The sequence below is a fragment of the Cyrtonyx montezumae genome, unplaced genomic scaffold (assembly GCF_038088225.1).
Source record: "Cyrtonyx montezumae isolate F1298 unplaced genomic scaffold, pur_monq_1.0 scaffold_10, whole genome shotgun sequence".
Lineage (NCBI taxonomy): Eukaryota > Metazoa > Chordata > Aves > Galliformes > Odontophoridae > Cyrtonyx > Cyrtonyx montezumae.
In genome coordinates this window covers 34306061-34327079 of record NW_027071826.1, presented here as the reverse complement: position 1 = coordinate 34327079, position 21019 = coordinate 34306061, and the positions used below count along the sequence as shown (strand labels likewise).

General features: G+C 38.2%; 2 protein-coding genes across 4 annotated transcripts in view; one reads left to right on the top strand and one right to left on the bottom strand.

Annotated features, from left to right (window-relative positions):
• VPS18 (VPS18 core subunit of CORVET and HOPS complexes) overlaps positions 1–21019 on the top strand; it is a 242363-nt gene that overhangs the window by 154498 nt on the left and 66846 nt on the right. The gene's annotated exons all lie outside the window — the stretch shown is intronic.
• Positions 1380–21019, bottom strand: part of INO80 (INO80 complex ATPase subunit) — a 59748-nt gene continuing 40108 nt past the window's right edge. For 2 of the 3 annotated variants that reach the window (XM_065754824.1, XM_065754825.1), the window contains exons 27-36: positions 17418–17545; positions 13335–13429; positions 10190–10262; positions 8742–8900; positions 7687–7789; positions 7047–7135; positions 6027–6185; positions 4810–4969; positions 4068–4283; positions 1381–3443 (exon numbers count right to left, since the gene is read on the bottom strand). In XM_065754824.1, coding sequence (XP_065610896.1) covers positions 3226–3443; positions 4068–4283; positions 4810–4969; positions 6027–6185; positions 7047–7135; positions 7687–7789; positions 8742–8900; positions 10190–10262; positions 13335–13429; positions 17418–17545 — 1400 coding nt within the window. In that variant the 3' untranslated portion in view covers positions 1381–3225. Of the gene's footprint in view, positions 3444–4067; positions 4284–4809; positions 4970–6026; positions 6186–7046; positions 7136–7686; positions 7790–8741; positions 8901–10189; positions 10263–13334; positions 13430–17417; positions 17546–21019 lie in introns of all 3 variants that reach the window. The other variant, XM_065754826.1, reaches the window with a different exon arrangement.

The window sequence follows — 21019 nt, the reverse complement described above, 5'->3', positions numbered from 1 at the left end:
TAAGAACTGAAGCAGTTCTAGATGAAAACTCTTCTCTAGTAATCTATTTAACTCTTTGCAAACTAAGAAGACAACACCAGTGTCTGACTAAACAGGGACAACAGAAAGAGAACACGGCTAGGAGTAATACTCAAAGGACTGCATTTAACAGTTTTGGAGTAACTGCTGAGTGAAGATATCAATGCTGTAATGAAATAACAGGAGGAATACACAGCATGCCTAACTTCCCGTAAGCCACGCTCACATCTGTTTCACCACTTCATTGCTTCAATCATACTCTGTTAATTCAATATTTTGTTTCTGCCAGCAGCAAATATCTCTGTCCCTCAGAAGAAAGGCACATTCCTTGCCCCTGATAAAACAAGCACACAATGCACAGACTGCAAAGATGCTCAGACTGAAAACTCAAACAACAAAACTGCAACATGAGCACCTGTTTTAAGAACACTTGCTCCTCAGTGTAGACCACAAAACTTCCCTCGCCTCCTTAAAAACGTTCCCAGTCTTTGTCTATGTAGCACTTAGTTCCCCAAACCAAAAAAATGAATTGAACAGCCTTGACTTGAATTCTTCCTAACTCCTCAATTGCTATCTCATAATCCCAGCTCTCCTATGATACACAAATGCAAATAATTCATCCGTTCAAATTTTTCCACATACTTTGAACTGGATCTGAACTAGCAGTGCCTTTACTGCTAGGTTTGCTCCTCCTGAGTTTGTTGGTCTGCAAGCAGTCAGGCCACGGCTACTTTTGCCAAAACTCGTGATATCATTCTGTATTTCATTTGAAGATTAAATGAGTTTTTAATACACTACTGTCAGTTTGTACAACATCAATATTTGGTCTTCCAAAAGCATTCGCACAGCAGTGTATGTTTTTTTGCAATCTTTGCAAGAAAGAAATGTATTTCTCTCTTCACTTTGGATTACACCAGGTTAACACCATTATCCAGTAGTCCGAAAAAATCCAAGTTGCAACAGAAATCATTTCACTTCTCATTGAAAAGAAAATACAAAAAGCAATTTTGTTTTTAAAGGAAAAATCTGTAGAGAACAATGTCCCCCAACAACCGACCGTGTTAAATTCAACCACCACAGCTCAGATACCATTATGCAGTTGTAGCTGTTTCTGTTCTCTTGTGACCCACTGGTAAGCTGCTTTGGGGCAGGTACGCACATAATTAATTGGTGAATACAAACACGGGATAACGCGTACAGTTGCAACTGAAAAAGGTTACAGAATGTGACACTGGGAGGAATGTAAACACGCCAGGGCATTACACTGAGCAGCATGTCCCCAGGCACACTTGCAGATGTGCACCCTCCATGCTCCCTTCCCTAATCCTCTCATTCATACCTTCAAAAGCATAAAAACCACAAAGACGCCGAGTTACATAAAATTATCTCACTCCATTTTATTTAAGATTTTCTTCTCCAGTTAGTAAAAGAAAGGTGTGTCTCTCTTTATACATATGTACAAGTTCAGTTATAAAAATAGACAGCACATTCAAAGAGAAAAAAAGGCTTGGCATTTGTCTGATTCCCTCTAACTATCATATATACAAGTGAATACAAGGGGAAGGGAGAAATCTTCAATGAGTTAATTAAACACAATCTCCCCCTCAATTATCCCCTGCAAATCTGTTTAAAAATCAATCTAACTAAGCTCAGTTCTGCTATTTTCAGGTGTGCAAATTAGAGGCAGAGCCAACAGGAAGCACTTGCTCCACACTGTAGGACGCCAGGCAAAGGATTTGGGGTTGGAAAAAAAATTATAATAATAATAAAAAGTCATCTTCTGCTGTCACAGTCCAGACCTGCAACTCATAACTTGCTTCTCTCTTGAGGGATTGAAAGTGCCCCGGCAGAACAGCCTTTTAATTCAACGTGTCAGACAGAAGAACTGCCCCACACCTAAATCTCAGTGCAATGCAGACAACGCTTACAGCAAAGCGAGGGCCTACAGAGGGGTTTGTGCATTGAGGAAGGAGAAGGAGCAATAGGAGAATGAGAACAAAGATGGGCACAGGCAGCCCTGATTTCTATCAGCCTATGCGACATGGCTACCGGTACCCGCACACGGCAGGGAACTCAACCAAGCTAATACCGTCTGATGACCACAAAGATGAAGGGAAAACACACCGGAAGAACAATCAATGGATGGCTGGGATGTGAGACAAATTTTCTCCCCAGGATTTGGCTGGAAAGGGGAATGGCACAGTTCTCTTTCTCAGTGCTGTTTTTCATTGCTCCACTCGCAGAGCTGCTAGCTGCAGAACCACGCTCTGCTATGGCACAGTGAGAGGAACAGCAGCAAGCTCTTCCTCGGCACTGCAGCTTTCCCTCTTTTTGAGATCTGTTCAAGTAGAGCCTGATTGCGTTCCTGAGCCACTAAGAGTTGAGCACACCTCAAAAACGAGAAAAATCCTTCTTAATACAGTGAATGCTCACGTTGGTAAGAACTCAGACACAAACCAAACCAATGGCTTGTAGTTTCTTCCACTGAACAAAGCAGAGGCAGCGCTGCTACTCTCACTAGACCCGTCAGAGCTCTCTCTTCTCTGTTGTCCTTACCCTATTTTCTTGACAAATGGTGCCCACAAGAGTCCACTCCCCAGAAACCCCCTGAGATACCTTCCTTTGCTTTTCAAACCTTCAAGAAAACAAAAAACAAACAAACAAAAAACAACTAGAGGTCCACACTAGAAGAATACAAGACTTTTTTGATCACGCCATATCCTCAGCTTAGCCCCTAGTTACCCCCTGCATGTACACCAATCAACTCCCAGTACAGAAATGTCTTCTGACTCCGGCATTCAGATACTGATTTCATAGAATAAAACTAAAGCTGAGTTCCACCTCAAGCTACAAGAGAGAAAGTACACTGGTGTGACTACAAGTACACACAGCTTCAGGGTATTGCATGGAGTACCTGGATGCTTTCTCAGGAATCTTTCTCAGATACACATCATAAAACATCTGACACTCTCTCAGTCACTCCAGACCCCCCCCCTTCCATCCTTCTCGCAGTGTCTGCAAAGACAATTTTTTGGGATACACATAATCAAAGTGCTCACATAAACCACCCATTCCTATTGTGCTTTGATATTCTTTTCACACAGGTGCATGACAGCAACATGGCATTCATCTGCATGCCTTCAACTTGCAGGGTGGTCTTCTCCAAAAGCCAACACAGTTCAGACAAGCTTTGGGGGTTCAAAATTACTACCGACTACCGGAGGTGTGGGCACCTTTGCTTTGCTTCCGAATGGCAGTTTCTGATACGAGACTGCTGGTCAGGTTTAAGCTTTTGGGGGTGCCACAAACACTGTTTCCTTTGCTCAAAGGGGAACTCAAGGGAGAAGAGGCGCTTGAAGGTCCAAAATCTGCCAGTCCAGAAGGCCGAATAATTGCGGTTTGTAGAGGGCTACTTGAAGACATGCCTAGCAATGGAAAAGAGAACCAAATTCCAGGTGAGCAACCACAGACTGCAACACTTCAGCAACAAAAAAACGTAAATGGCAACAATACACTAACACTTAGTCCTAAGACTACAAGGTATCCAAGATTTATGAGATTCTGATGTAGATTTTAATGACCTTACCATACAAATTTTGCATTTATACTCAGGCTCAACTATACCTAATGTAAAAGGTGAAGCTCCACCACAACCCGTTCAGAACATTTTGGAACCTAATGCTATAAACTGAAAACGACAGCAATATTGAAAAGCAACAGACAAACCCACTGGATAAACAACACTGTATCATCTGTCCGGGTGCCAAAATGAAAAACTAAAGTGAAGTATTTGGTATGAAGGAATTCAAATGGCAGATTAAACTTCTGCAGGTCTAGTCTTTCAAAGTCATTTGTGGTTACGCCGGCCGTCCTCTCACTCTGTAAGAGCACCAGATTGCACCCACACGCATCTCAGGATATACTGTATACGCAATACCAGCAATCCATCGGTTTTATCTATTTTTGACAGGCTGTAAACAAGGGAACAACCCTAGCTCGTGTGACTAGCTGTGCTCTGGACAACCTGTTGCCCCCGTTCCTCCACGTACCTTTGGAGACATTGTACCCGTACGCTGCGTACGCCGCTGCAGAGGCTGCTGCTGCCCCTGCTTTGGCACCTGCCATTGCAGCCGCGCTTCCTGCTATGGATTTCCGGCTTCTGCCCTTCCCAGTGCCCTTAGTTCCAGCGCTCCCTCCTTTAGGACGACCACGGCTTCGATTTGACTGGCCTCTTCCAGTGAGGGGTGTATCTTGCATTGAAACTCCTTAATGAGAAAGGAATGGTAAAACAGTAACCGACATAGTACATCAGTTGACTCACAAATGAACACAGCCTCGTAACTACCTCTTAGTGACACCAGTGCTGTTCCTGTTAACTGATACTGTTCGTTTACATTAATGCAGACATTTGAGCAGTCATCTCATGAAATGAAATTACGTATACTTGAGCATTCATCAATTACATCTTATTAAATCAAACTCCTTGCCATTATTAACTATTTCTATTAACTATTTCTGTGGCCATCTATTGTTTGTAAGGTGAGCCCGCTGTAACACAGAAAGAGGGGCAAAACTCCTCAGAGGCGATGGGATGGGAAAAAGGATTCATTATAATGAATGACAGACGATAAACAGACACATATCCTACCAAATCAGAAATTATTTCTCAATGAATAGGCAAATTCTTTTTTGCAAATCTTGCAGAATTCAGTTCAGTTACAGCATATGTATCACCTGAGCATACAAAGGAAAATTTTAGTGCTAGTAGTAAATCAAGGCATGAGTACTAACCATTTATGGTGTCTGAAACTGAGCCAGTGATGGAAGCAGGAGAGTTTGTTGCCCTTGACTGAGGTGCTGAAGAAGCTGGATCATCCACAATCACAAGCATATCACTGCTGCTCTCATCAGGAGGGATAGAGCCCATATGTAATTCACTGCTGATAGATATCTAAACACAAGCAGGAAGAACGAAGCCGTCAGCTTCTCAAATTAGGAAAAGGAAGGGAATAACCACAGTAGGACATACAATCACAAGTAATTAGGTAGTACATGCTCTGATTTCTCTCATTTTCTCTAACGGCATGATACATATCCTGCTTACTCACACCACACCCTCTATTTACACACTGAGCTGCAATAAAAACCACAAGGAGTTTACTTAATTTCAACCAATGAACATAAATGTTAAGATGCAGGAAACTAATAGGCTCAGCAAAGATTTAAGAAAAGTGCTGTACAACTGTGCATTTTTCTCAGACTACAACGGAGAAAACAATAGGACTCTCAACCTAATAGTACTGCCAAGAAAAATCTTCATCTGTAAGGGAATTACACAACATAGGAATCTTAAACAACATAGTATAGAACAAATATATATTTGCTGCCAAAATTGTTTTCAATTCTTTATTAAAAATAGATGAAGGAAAATATGTGTACCCACTGGAAATTTACAGTCAATTCTGGATTGGAGACACATTAATTAAGAATCAGAAGCAAGGAAGGAAGCAGAGATGAGGTGCAGATGAGACTAGTGAGGTGTACTTACAAAGAATCTGAACTCAGGAGCTAGTTTAGGGATACTGCTTGGTTCAGGAGAAGAAAGAGTGCTCTTGCTGCAGAAGGTAATGACACAGAAGAAGGGCATGCAGTTACAAAAATAAGCACAACGAAGGACTGAGAAAGGGCAAGCAGGAAGATAGAGGGAGTGCAAGCAGGAATGGAGTAATTTCAGAAGCTGAAGAAAGAGAGGTTTATGGCATTAACTTGCTGCAAGAAAAGGCAGACAGAGAGCAAAGGAAAGGGGGCATAATGGTATGTTAATACAGAAAAGCTACAGCGGGTAGTTTACTGTCTACTTCAATAAAACACATTCTCTTCCATGGCTCATCTTTAAGACATCCCACTTACCTACATATTTGAACTCCATAACATTAAAAGCAAGAACCCTACAGAGTATAAGATCACAACTGAAATAGGATATAGTTTAAAGAAGCAGAGAGCCTCACCTCACTGAAAGGACTGGGCATGGCAGAATCTACACTAACGAAGGAGTCGTCCCCATCAGCAGATAGGTTGGAGTTATCAGCTGAGGGAACAAATGGGATCACAAGGTTCGTGCCGCTCTCTTTCCTTCTCTTCCCATCCAACTCATCCTCTTTCTTCTTCTGAAACAGACATAACAATTGAGAGAATGAAAAAATGTAATTAAAACACAAGAAATGGAACAAGAAAACTAAAATTTCCATGTCCAGAGCAGTATCATAACTCAAGAAATGCTGTGTCAAGAATTATCCAAAACGAGTTTCTGAAGAACATAAGAACAGATTCATTAAAGGCTCTGTAAATGGGCTTTTTCTTTCTTCACAATACAGATGAAATGCTGTAGAATTATTCTTATGGAATTACTTCGATTTCTACTGCCTTCTGGAGTAAGCTTGAAATTCATTACCACTATAAAAACTACTAATGCAAAGCCTTCCAGTCTCAAAAATCCAGAATTTTCATAAGCAGGTTTTAATTATTCTTTAAAACAAACAAACAAAAACAGCTGACTAATCTTCCCTCATTCCATGCAAGCCACATAGCTATTTGGGTTTTATCAATATTTGGTGCTTCATTTGCATTCCATTTTCATCCTTGCCAAACAAAATCTTAATTAAGTCTCCACTTTATATGCCACAGAACGATCACGTAATTGTTTTTTTTTAATCCAACTTGATTCCTCAATCTGTCTATAGTCTACCGATGGTCTTCTGTGCTATGTGAAAATGCAGTAATTCCTTTTTTTTTTTCCAAGTTGCAAATGATATTAGAACACTGGGAGCTATGTGTTACATATTTTGTAGCAACTGCATTCTGAGTAAGGAAGTATCACACTGATTTTCATTCAGTGGTGAAGGGAGTCTTTACTCATTAGACCGACGTCGCATTAAATGTTTCCATGCCACACAACAGTGTGTCTGAAGCTCAGTCTGTGTCTGAAGGCTCTCTGTCACTGACAAAAGACCTCTCCTGCATCAAGGTACCTTTTCAGCATATTTCTCCCTTTTACGTTTACGTTCCTTCACACGATTAGTTTCTTCCTGCTGTCGCTTCTCTTCTTGACGCTGACGCACTGTCAGAAAAGAAATACAAGTTGTATCATCTTTCCAGTGGTGATACATCCTTTTGTGAATCTTACAAGCTCTAAGTTCTTATGGAACTGTGATGAAACATCACCTATAGTACAACCGAACCACACTGGAAAACAAAAAGGGGAACTACCCTAACTCCTTGTGTCTAAATTACTAGGAAACCTTACAGTTAAACTAAGTCTTCTTTCAAATGTGTGCCTCTAACACAGCTTCAAAACTATGTAGAAATGCAGCACTTAATACTTTCCTTGTCATGACCTACACAGTTCTTGTCACAGCTTTGTCATTCAGGAACAATGTAATGATCCTGAATGAATGCCAATAAAAACTTTCATCATCATCTCACTCCTGCACAACCTCACCCCTCAGCTCAGCAGTGATATGAAACTGGCTTGTACTAACAGGAGTGGTAATGCAAAATAAGCCAGGAAAGATAGTAAGAAATACTTGTGTTTGCAGAGATAAAAACACAGATTTCATAAGCTAATGAAGTGGAGGATGGAAAAAATGCTGCAACTTGAATTTCACATACATTTCTTTTCTAGTTCTTCATCGTCCAGTAGAAGACTGACCACCTCTTTTGGCTTCAAAGTGTCAGGTTTGAAATTGCCACCTGAAATTACCATTCGTTGGATCTAGGGGGAAGAAAAAAGAAAAACAAAAAAAAGAGAGAGAAATTACTCAAAGTAACCAGGAAATACTACCATACTCTTCACTGAAAGCCAGGCAAAAAAAAACCACCAGAAACAAAAACCAAGTGTAAGTGCATAAAGTCAAACTGACTTTAACTTCTCTATCATACCGACTCTGTTTCAGCTTAAGTAATTAAATTCCACCTCTTATTATCTCAACTCTACTGAAAAGCAACAAGAGGCACAACTCAGCAAAATTGCTTTCGTGTAAGTCAATTTCGATTGTTTGGATTGCCATCAAAAAGACTGCACTTCATTTTCAGGTTGATGTCAGGTGACTAAGCGCAGTTTAACTACAGCAAAATGTTTGAGACTGAACAAGAGAAATGTGAATGCACTCATCTGGGGATGCTTCAGTTGCTGCAGTGTCATGACCAGAATCTAATTAAGAAAAAAAGCTAAAAAAATCCTGAGCATACACAACATCTAATGACTCTTATACAGTGCATCTACTGCTAACAAAAGAAGTGACTGTGAGTGATTTTTTTCTTGCCAACGAAGTATCATGACATTTAAAGTTTCTAATATGTTTACTTCTTGATGCTGCAGGAAACTGAGCTCCTCTGGCAAACCTCACACCTCATTAACTGTCCCTTGGTTACCTTCCAAATTTCTTTAAAAATAAATAAATAAATAAATAAATTTGAATAAGTAGATAAATGAATAGCTTTAAAGAGGCTTGAGAAGTTTTACTGTGTCATAACAATTTCCATGAAGTCACGGTGGAAATAATTAGCTTCTTCCCAGCTTATATAATGCACTTGTAATGATGATGCAGCTAGGGACACAGATATATCTGTTTTCCTGCAGATATCTTCCTATTTATTTCCTCATTTCAATACGCATTTTCTGATACCGATACCATACTTTTTCCAGATGCTTTCTTTATTCCTACCTCACTCTTTTCCTTAGCTCTTTGTAGGATGCGCTCCTCAATGGTGCCTTTACATATCAACCTGTACACAGTGACTTGTTTGGTTTGTCCCAGCCTATGTGCCCGGTCCATGGCTTGCTGGTCTACTGTTGGGTTCCAATCACTATCATAGAAAATTACCTGTAAAAGAATACCAGAATAACATTAATTAAATAAAACCATACATTTAGAGTACTCGGGGATTAAAAAACAAAAAAAACAACATACCAAAAAATACAAGTTCCACTATACACCTCTGAGAATCACCAGCCCACTGCAGGCTGTGTTCACTCAGCTTTGGCCAGTCCTCTAAAATCTTTCTGAATGCATTTCAAATGCATTTAAACAAATCCACACCATCCATATCCCATTTTTGTTTAAACATAACACAATATGTTATTATATTACAACTTAAGTGTTTTGTTTTTTTAATAAAATTAAAGGAATAAAATTATGCATTTTATCACCTTATTAAGCCACTGTCATTCAATCAGCCTATAACTAACTACATGGTGAAGTCATTTTTAAGTGTTACTTAATCCGTGAAGAATTAAATTAGAATTAAAAAGTCAATCAAATCAGGACTTTACAGAAAATATACAATTTTTTTTCAGACCTGAATAAAGTCTAGTTTAGTTCAATAATTCGAGGGCTTTTACCATAAAATACTGAAATATCACATTACATTTGTTTTATCCTATCATTCCATAACAGTATTTTATGCACAGTGAACATAAACATTAATGTTAAAATAAATCTTAGGTTGCAAAGTACTCAGAAAGCTACTCAAACATACGACTAAGAATGCTCATGCAAGAAACCTGCACAAACATGCTAGTATTTCCATCTGTTCATTTCCTCTGCTGAAGCAACTTCCTTCAATTGAGAGAACTTTTCAACCCTGAAAACCCTACAGGTAGCTTTCTTTGATTTCTAATTTTCAGGATGACTGATAACCTGTGCCACTGATTCCTTTGCTGCTGAACCCTAAGAGCAAGCAGCCATACAAGAAACAGCACTCACTGAATGAAAATGGCATTTGCACCTACAGTCAACCCAGCTATCCAACTCCTTTCTAGAATATCATTTCCATCTTGCCACGTATATCAGTACCTCTAATGGCAAGCAAAAATTGTAAACCAGGTGCCCATTATTCTGCAACTTTATCATTAAGATAACGTTCTATTACAAATACAAGGAAAGTAAGGCAATTGATACGAATGGCAGTACTAAAACAATACTGATCGGAATGGCTCTGAGTTCCAACTTCCACACAGCAACACCGATTTTCCTAGATAGATAGTGAGGCTGGGAGGCATGAAATGAGCAGCCTGGGAAAAAACGGTGGTTGGACACATATGAGAAGTGAAAGCTAAAAATCAGAGAGCTTATTCATTTTGTTCTGTATTACTTCACAAGACTTCACCTACCGTATCTGCAGCTGTAAGGTTAATGCCCAAGCCTCCAGCTCTCGTGCTTAACAGGAACACGAAGATATCATTCCTGGAGAGGAAAGAGGTTAAAGAAAACCTTATTTTGTGCGTGTTGAACAAGAAGTAACCACAAAAGTAAGTTTTTTGACCCAAGCAATCAGGGCTACTTTTGTTACTCAAACACTTCAGAATGTTTTGTGCTGTTCATAAGTAAGAGAAAAACATGAAAAGTTAATATAAAAAATCAAGACCGCTGGAACAAGCAAACATCCAGCTTGCAAAAGCAGCTTCTTATCTCTTATCAAAACAAACCAGGGCTTATTTGTCTTGCCCACATTGGAAATTAAGATTTCGTACAGACAGAGTAATTTATTGTTCCACAGAATGGATCAATGTTAAAAAATAATAAAAAACTTGCATTAACACCGCTCAATTGGTAAAGAAAAATTAATGTTTAAACTATCTAGACACTATTTGTGTTCTAATTTTGATGCTCTGAAGAGAACAAACAACTCCTGGTGGAAAAAATAAAGGAGAGTAAACATACTAAAACACGCTTGCAAATAGAGAGGTACGTTATAAAAGGACAAGAGTCTATCAGCAGAAACAGGCACCCTTCAGTTGAAGAAATCAACTCTAGTCCTAACCATGCTGCTAATTTGCAAGTTTTATTCTCTCTTTTCCAGTTTTCTTACAAGTAAAATGAGAATAAATTGATGTCATGACACAGTTTAAGAAAGGCATCTCTGAACACTCCACTGGAGTTTCACAAACCCTCGTACAGTCATCTCCTGTGATGACATTTGCTAGCACTGGATTTAGGAATGCTGGCTAATAAGAAGACATGAAGCACCCTCAATACCTGACTTGGAATAATCCTCTCAAGCTAAGAACCCGTTATGTAACTAAGGCAGGTACCTGTAAAAGCATATTAAATCCTAGCAGCTGTCTGAGGAGTAAAAGAAAACAGAAAAGGGATTTTGAAATTCTGTGCAGTTCTAACACAGTGCACGTACAAAATGAAGGAGACAGGTCTATATGCAGGACAATCAAGTACTGACAAGTGATAACAGTGAAATCAGGTTTTCTTCTAAGGGCGCGAGAACCTCACTAGCACCACTAGTAAGTGGCCAGCAGCATGTAACTGTGTTTAACACTGTAGCCATCTGTGTACAGGCTGGCACAAAGCAAACAAGAGTAAACGGGACCTCAAAGAGGTTGACATCCTTTGACAGTGCAAATCAAGAGAAACGCTTAAGAAAAGACACTGTGGTTTGGCATGTCTTTTCAGTACCACACTGTCCATACACTGACGCATGCAAAATCAGTAAGGGAACAGAAGCTCTTGCTCAATGAGCACTATGGGACAGCTTCTTGTCTGTACCTGAGAGTCCACTAAAGTGCCTTACTAGCTGTTGCTGTGGCAAGTACCGGTGTATTGCATGCCATTGCATGCAAATAGGCAAACAAAATAATTATTTATAGTATGAATCAAATAAAGAAATAAATGAAGAACTCTAAAATTAGAAAAAGAATACTGTTGGAAGCCTGAAATCTAAGAGTACAAAAACTCCATCTTGAGCTACAGGCAGATGAGAGGAACTAAAGCCAAGCTGTCCATCTCTAGACTTTGTTTCAGGCACAAAGACAAAGAAGCCAGTAGGTGCCTATTCACTATCTAGCTAATCCTCGACCAGGAAGTCTTTTCACTCTTGCAACAATAGTGCAACGTGTGTACAGACAGCCACCTGAACATCCAGCTTTGAAAGGCTTCTGGAAATGCTGCATGGAAAGGAAAGAAAAAAAGACAGTGCCACAGACCACAGAAACGAATTATGGTTAAATATTTTCAGCACCCTGCTAGGACATCCTGCAGGATAGTTTAGTCTCAGTCAGGCTTTTTTTCCTGGAAACGTTCTCATAAGCAAATCACGTATAAGAGGAACTCAAATAACATTTTAATATGAACTCTTGTTTATCCTGGCTGACCTATACCTCAAAGGGATTTCCTGTCAAAATGATTATTTTTCTTCAGTTGTTCTATTCATTAATAAAAACAAATTTCTTATTATTAATAAAAACAATTTTCTTGACTTCTTTGGTTACAGGACCTTGCAGGAAGAAGAGTCATGACTCTGGGAGGACATCATAGCCAGCACGGAACAGGGAGAAAGGCACTACAGTCTTTCCACCTCAGGCATTCGGCATACACACTTTTCAAGTTTTATTGCTCTGAGGAGCTCCCCCTATCTTCGGCTGGGATACCTTGGGACTGTTAACACTAGGACTAGAGTCACATGCTTTTACATGTGCTTTCTCACCTCGCAGCAATCCATCTGTGAACCTAGCTCGTCAAAAAAACAAAAGTGACCTTCCTAAAAACACACATACACATTCAGGAAGGGTAACCTTACTGCAAACTATGACGCCAAAATACCAAGCCATATTTCATGATTAAAAGGAAACTTACTAACCATAAATTCAGTTACTTATTTTTAATCTGCTTCAATGGAGACAACGTTACGCTAAAATCTTGAACTTCTAAGGTAATTACATAGTTTTCTTTCCTTGTGAGCGAGTACAAGTTGTAAGAATCCATCTTGTTTTTCTAAACTGAACAGGCAGCGTGTCTTATAACTCAACAACACTCAATCAGCTCCCACTCTCTTTAAGCTTTCTCAATGAAACCTGCTGCATTAATGAAAAAAGAACCATGTATTTATACTGCAACTCCATGGAACATGCTTAAGTGACATGGCTTGTTTTGTAGTACAGCAGGTCACTTTCAAAGCTCTAACATATGCAAGATTTTCTATTTCTAAGAGCTGACTCTCTAAAGAGTACATAACACATAAGAAGTACAAAATGCAGAATTTCATCTGTTTCTATTGAACTTCTTTATCAGCAATAGCATACTTGGAATGGCAACAAACATTTGCGAGTACACCCAACTATGCTTCCTAAACTGTTTCAGAGATGACAAATTTCTAAAGGCTTAGCATCAACACCAGTGACTCCTGGCCAGCAAACCACAAGGAAACTTTCAGATAAACGAGGTCCATCAAATATCATAAAGCACAAATTTCATTTATTTTCATTGCATGACTCTTTATGCACAAAGGACTAAGCACAAACGTATTACCTGTTTTGAAAATCCGCTACCATATCCCTTCGTTCAGAAATCTTTGAAGAACCATCCAATCTCATGTAGGTATGCTTCCTATAAACCATATATTCCTGCAAAGAACACACACCAGAAAAATACAGTTGCACTTAGAACTGTTCAGTCTTGATTATTCACCAGAAAGAGGAAAAAAAAAGAAAATAAGAAAAAAAGAAAAATCAACACAATAAAAGCAGAATTTTTTCTTAGGAGAAAAAACACCTAAATGTCATTGGTAAATGCTATAAGCAATCTTATGCAAACAATACTTTATTATTTCAGAAATGTAAGCTACCTTTAATAATTTAACAGTATTTGCATTTCTTACGAGGTAAGAGATGAATGGCCATGTCACTTCAGAGTCAGGCTGCAGACAGTGCTGTTACAGCACATGCCTTTTACTACAAATAAATCTCTTAAGTAAACAAAAATCACTAACCCATGAAACTTACATTCAGGAAGTCTCAAGTTTTATCAAAACCTGAGCTTCCACTGTGTCAGTGAACCGTTTCTAACTAACTACTGGTACCTGTTGGCTATTGATTATGAACCATTTGACTAGAGGTTTTAGAAACCTAGTAGGTACACTAACACCTGCCCAGGCTTTATCTCAGTGATAAAGAGTCTGTGAATCTCACTGAACACATTGAAATACTAGTGTGAACCCTCAGCAGCAGAACTGAACCTATTACCCGGGACAAAAATCAAATAGCATCAACCAGGAATGCTGTAGGCAAAAGATTTTTCCAATGAAGCATTTTTCATGCACTAAAGTACTTAGCATTTTCTGGTAACTGTGCAACTATCAATACAATCTGAATTACACAGAAAGCTCTTCAGGCCATTCATGTATCCTTACAGTTTCTTTACAAATATACCCTCTGATATTTCAACACTGTGAGTCTTGGCAGACAAGATGCAACTCCTTCTGGTTATATTTGCTAGATTTATCTCTACTGGTGCGTGAGTCTCTTTTCTAGCTGCTGTGACTGCAAATGAAGACAGAAAGGAAACAGATGGTGCTTTAGCAGCAAGAACTATTGGATTCATCTTCTTCCAAGCCCCAATATTCAGCAGACAAACTGCTCTGCAGTGTGAAGACACTGCATTCTAACAAACCCTCTAACAGTACCATGCTGAGTTCTCCTTTTCACCCATCCTCAGGGCTCCCATTTCTCCTTCACTGTACTTCACCATTACAAAAGAGGTGAAAGAGTTTCCATGCTATAAGGAACCCAAGAAAAAGACTGTTGCACAAGAGAGAAGCTTCAAGGTGTAGCAGATTAAAGAGAAAATAGTTTAAAAAAAATTAACAATGTTGAACAGGTCAGAAGTCATATCTGATTTATCTCTACAAAGCAGGGCTCGTGGCTTGTAGGATTCATGGAGCACAGCTCCAGAATTTTAAAGCAAAGAACAGCCACTTAATCACACAGGCAATGAAGCCCTAATTTATTATCAATTTATTCCATGTCTGCAACAGCTTTCTGCCACCAAATGAAACCAGAGCAATACGGTTGTCAATTATGCACTATATGACCTCTTCTCCAAATCTGATCAATCCTTTTTAAATTACCAAATGGGCTTTCTCTTTCCATTTCTTTCTTTCTCTATCTGCCTTTAAACTAGTGTGTCTATACTAGATCTAGTATGTCAGCATCTTTTAGTATTCCCTCGTATAATTACTACCTCTCTATCAGCATCTTCTAATCAAACTTCACCACAAATAGAAAACAACTTCCACTCAGTCAAGCAATTTATCCTAGACCTCAGACATTTTCACTGTCACACAACTTACAAAAGAATAAGTTAAAAAGTAAGTGCTCCCTGAGTCTTCAACACTGTTTTTTTTTTTTAATGTTTTTCACCTTCATGTTATTTCATAGTCCAGATAAAATACTGCTGCATTTTAACACAACTAATAAACATTTGGTAGCATATAACTAATGCATCTAACTTCATGCAAAATATAACAACTGGAGTCCTTATCACATGATTGCATTATGATTCCCACTGAAATCATTAAAAATCACTTTTCCACACAAGAGAAAACAATCACATTAAAAAAACCCACGACACTAATCTAAGAAGGTAGGAAATACACATCTGTCTGAAATAACAATACTGAAATTATGTTTCAGCTCTTTCTGACGAAAGAAAATCTTTTTCCTCTTTGCATTTATATCTGCCATTTCATAAAGTAGAACTAATCCAGTTCTTCAGCAAAAGTTAAATCAAACAGATGTTAACTTTGTAAACAATGTGCTTTGTGCCCTCTGCCATGCACAGATTAAGCTATTATAATAATAGCAGTTACACCATCAAAATACTGTCAAAAGAAACAGGACATCTCATGTTTTTATATGCAAATAGGTTGGGGGGATGCATTTTGATAACACTGGTAAAGGAGAAAAAAAAATATCAACTGTAAGAAAATCTTTGCAAAAGAGGGGTTGCAGAGTCCTTGCTTCACTTTTAGCTTGCTTAGGTTCAATTTCTCTTACATGGTGGGAGAAAAACTAAAACAGAGGATTTGTTAGGTGGCTTATTTAGGTGACAATGCTGAACAAGTGAAGTTGAACATTTAGGAGGTATAATAGTGAAATGGTGTGTTCCCAAGCCTTCACAATGGAATGTGAACAGAAAAGAAAGAAGCACCAAAACACTCAGCTTAACGAGCTTCATGATGTAACACAGGGTGGCAACAAACATGGACCATGTCCAACATTTACCAATAAAAGAAAAAGAGGCATAGAAAGCAATGCTAGGGAAAGAACTAAAATACAAAATGCAAATATGCATATTCTGCTTTTCTTCATAGCTTGTGATGAGTTATTGCACCATTAACTGCTGACCTTAAATACACTCCTGCTCATACGAGATTCAGGCAGCTATTAGTTCAGGCTTTTCATTTGTTCTCTTCTCATGGAGAAGACGACAGCATATAGTACATTGTTGAGGGAGCCCATGAATATCTAGAGCTAAAGTCTGAAGAATCACAGGACCTTCATGTTTTATCAGGACTGAAATTACACCACCAAATGCAAATATCTTCCAATCTGTTATGTATTCAGTCAGATTGAAACTAATGAACGCCAAGTTTCCTATTTTCTTGCTCAGAATTAGACAGACATAAAAGCTACTACAACTAATCCTTCACTGATAACAGACAGAAGCACTGCAACACAAGATAATTTTTTTTTCAGATCCATAATAAAATGCAAACCTTGCTGTCTTCAACAGAAGTCCAGAGAAAGAGATGCTTTCTTTTTCTTTTCTTTTTTTTCCCAAAGCATTATAAGCATTACAAATACAAAATAAAATTAATAAGCCTCTCATTAATGTCATTTTAGAATAGCTCTTTTGTGGCATGACTGCTAAACACAGTGATGATTTTTTTTTCCTCTAAGGCAGACTAGCTGTATTTAAATAATGAATATCACTTAGTTACTAATTTCTTTCCTATCCTATATGTCAGATAACCTCTTATTATTAATTTCTATCAAACTTCTGCATTGGAATAAGATGACAGAGGGAAACAGTAAAGGTCTGTGAAATTACTGGCAACATCAACAATGGAAGATTAAAGACTGTTCTCACTTTACACGGACAACAAAAGAAACTCAAAGAAAGCAGTTCAGACCCAGCAAAAGAGGATAACTAAGCCTCGCAACACCTTTCCATAGGGCACTGCAATCGACAAAAATTTACAAAGACTCAAGATGTAACAAAAAAATTTCATACAGAAGCCACACCTGGTTCAGAAAGCCCTCAAGCTGCAAAATATTGGACACAGGAAAGAACAGTGAAGAATCACCATTCTTATACATCTTCATCTGATCAACTGCTGTGCGCTGCTGGAAGTCTGATAGGAAGCCAGACCTTCAGTCTAATTCTATATGGCAGATCTTATATAATCACATGAATGCATTTATTGGGTAACCTTCAGTGCAATAATTTTAAGTTAGGCTTGCCTCATACAAGTTTTAGTATTTTCTCCAAAAAATGGTTACTAAATTTGCACCTTCAGAATTTGCCTCCTGTAAGCTATAGGTCTCTTACCTCCAGTAAGTCAATCATCCGTGTCATCTGAGAGTAGATAAGAACTCTGTGTCCTTGAGATTTCAGCCGTGTCAACAGAAGATCAAGAGCATGAAGTTTTCCACTGTCAGTGATCAGACTCTCTTTGTCTAAGAAGAAACAGTAGAAAAAGCAATACAAACAGCTATCAGCAATGGTTTAAATAAGTTCTAAGTTTTGCTAGCACTTCACAACATTATAATTCCTAAAGCAACGCGTAGTGACAAAAGAGAGGGCAACATCCCTTCTGGCCTTCTGTGACTCATGGTCACACTGCTGACATAACTTTTTGCTGGGATGGGACTAAATGAATTTATCCACTTAGCGAAGTCTCATCACAGTCTGATCTGGACGTAGACCTTCTTTGGACAGTCATCTGTCTCTTCCAAGGATCAATCCTGACCAGTTCAACAAGCGTAACATACCTGTACAGTTCCTTCCCCACATTATAATGCTGTCTGTCCTTTGGACATTTGCTGCTACCCATGGCTGAACTTTAGACTCATTCTTCACAAACCTGGTTTCAAGACCAACCTCATTACCAACACAGAAGGTGAAAAACAGCTCTTCCAGGTCACAGCAAAATAACTGCCCCTTCACAGTATTGCCTTAATCTTTATTTCTCTTCCCTGCCCTCCACTGTTTTTTTTTTTTTAATTTATGAAACATTTCCAAATGGCAATCTTGTAAGTCATTGCAGATTTTATGCTTCATGTCCTCTCTACTTCAGTGCTGCTTATGAAGTATTTTTCAGGAAGGAGATCTTCCTGTTTGTACATTCTCTACACAAACTTCAGTAAACAATACATTACTGTTGAAAGAGGATGAAGAAACATTTTCTTCCAAAAAGTTATCTGTTGGAAAAGCCAGTGATCATTCTTTATTCTTTGGCATGCCTGAATTTAGGCTTACAGCCAAATCAGAAAGTTGACAACTGCAGATGGTACAGGCTAGTACAGAGTCCAAATATTTTCAACACATCCAGCAGGTAACGCTTCTCGCAATTCTATTTGCATAGAATAAATTAACTGATGGTCTGAAGAAAATCCAACTTTCTGTGAGGCAGTTGATGGTCTTGTACTATATATCAAACAAATGGTATACGTAATAAATCTATTTGTTCATCTGAGCACAACGTGTTCCAGTATAGCTAAAACCCAAGACTATACTCATGGAAAAGATTAATTCAGACTGTAAGTTGAAAACACTGCTCCCAAAAATGCTCATGAGCATCTCAGCCAACAAAATCCATGAGCAACCAAGTGCACTGGTGCAGCACAGAAGGACAATTTCATTCTTGCACGTACAACCACACATTTACTGAGAATAAGCAGAGAAGTAGTTGTTGTTCTATGTAATTCAAAAGATTATTTTCAAATAACTTGGTGAGGTTTATGATCATTTTATGAAAAGCTGTAAAAAATGAGAAGCACTAGAAAAAAAATCTCCAAGTTTTCAGTGCATAAGAACACCTTTCCTGCAGTGAGGGAATTCCAAAACTTGATGCACTCCTATTTTTCAAAGACCCATTAGAAATAGTCAAGGCTCTTATTTTGGCCAAAGGTTTTCAACAACTAAAGAGAACTTTAATAGAGTATCCAGTAACTTATCTCAGAACCATAAAGACTGAGCATGCTTCTCTCCCTTTGTCTCCTAGTAGTGGAAAAAAAAAAACCAAAAAACTAATGAGCCCAAGTTCAATCCAGAAACATGGTGCATTCTTCATCGTTTTATTATTTCCAATCAAGATTCCTAGAAAAATTATATTCTTAAGTTTAAATATAAAGAATGGGCTTGATGCTGGAATTACCGGAATCTGTATCAGGATATCAGAAGCTGAAGCCACAGTATTATGTTTTGAAACTCAAAAAAATTGTGAGCTGTCAGTGCCACTTACAACTAATAGCTATTATACCTGCACTATAGGATAGTGCTGTGAATGCTTTCTCCTTCGCTAAGAGCATAGCCATCCATCTGGACTCCAACAGCTAAAAATTTGAGACAAAAAAAGCTCTGCTCATTTTTGCTTCTTTACCTATCTAGATACTCACTGTTTTCTTCTGATTTTTTTCTGCCTTCACAAAGAAAAATCTCATTTGAAGGTTATCTTGTTGCTTCGCCAGGAGACAGAAACATAATTACTTGAATCATTACCAGCTACCTCATGGAATCCACCAACTGGAGAGCCATGTCAAGTAGATACTGTAGGAAAACTCTAGACTACACCTCAGGCTGAGATTTATATTAACTACAACAGAATGCATGACTCTGAAATCTACAGCACAGCTCAGAGTTGACTGCATACAAATTGCTCATGCTTTCATACATCACTCTAAGAAAAAATAAACTTTTAACTTTGCCAGCTAGATAAAAACAGAAATGAGTTACAGTTATTTAGGAACCTTTACTCTTTATACTACATGTTATTCTTCCCATTAAATCATGAAGTCATGAAATTTTGATTCTATTTTGATTTTGTAGTTGGGTAGGGATAGTGATAGGAGGATGGTTGGACTAGATGATCTTGTAGGTCCTTTCCAACCTTATGAAGCTATGAACCTATTCTAAACAATCGACCTGGTATTTCACAATGAACTAAATAAACTTAAATAATGTGAAAAGTCTAGATACCCATAACGAACTAATATGATCATTAACCAAAACCCATCTGCTGTAAAGAAACAGAAAACCAACAGGGTTTGTTCCTTTGCTACTGGTTCCTTAAGACTCCATTATATAAGTCACTATTTTTGAATTGCAACAGAATTCAAATTAGAAGAACTGATTTACAGATGGTTTTATAGTCTGAAAAGCTAGTTAATAGTTCATAATTTGTCAAACATCTCAGCATCTGAGCAGGCTGCACTGATGAGAAAGCTTTTTCAGGAAAGCAAAACAAAAACAAGAAAAAAAGATCTGTCAGCTCTAGAAGAGAAAACCACATGACTAAAAGCCTGACAACTTCAGTATGTTATCTCAATATCGCTGTTTTCCAAACTCACATGTTTTTGCATGCCTAAAGCCTGCCACCTAGTGCTTCAAAGGACAGATTTTGTAAAGTCCTAACAAAAAATGTACTACTTTATTGCCCCATGGTTGGAAAATATCAGGATTATTTTAGAAGCGTCTTTCATCTCTAGCTTTTCTCATTGCTATTTCTTATCTTCTTTAACCCTGGCGGAAGAAAATGGTCTCTTTTATTAAATTGGATTTTCAAACTTTGCAGTTCTACAGTTTTAACGATCACTGAGAGCTCTGAACAACAATGTATTTTGATACATATATTAAAAGCATAATGAAATGGACTTAAAATTTTGAACCATTTCCAGACCATTGAGGTCCTGGACTGCATCTCAAAGAATGATTCTCAGGCACATTTTTGAGGGGGTTCTTCTTCAGCACTATATGACAGACACCAAAAGACAACTAGACCAAAAGGACAGCAACTGTAAAATAATACTCTGAAATAAATAATAATAATAAAATAGTCTGAAAAAAAGTTCTTGCCTCCAGCTGTGGACAACAATTATCAACAAGGAGATACTTTGGGCTCCTACGGTTTGGGAAGGATAGCTAGAAACAAT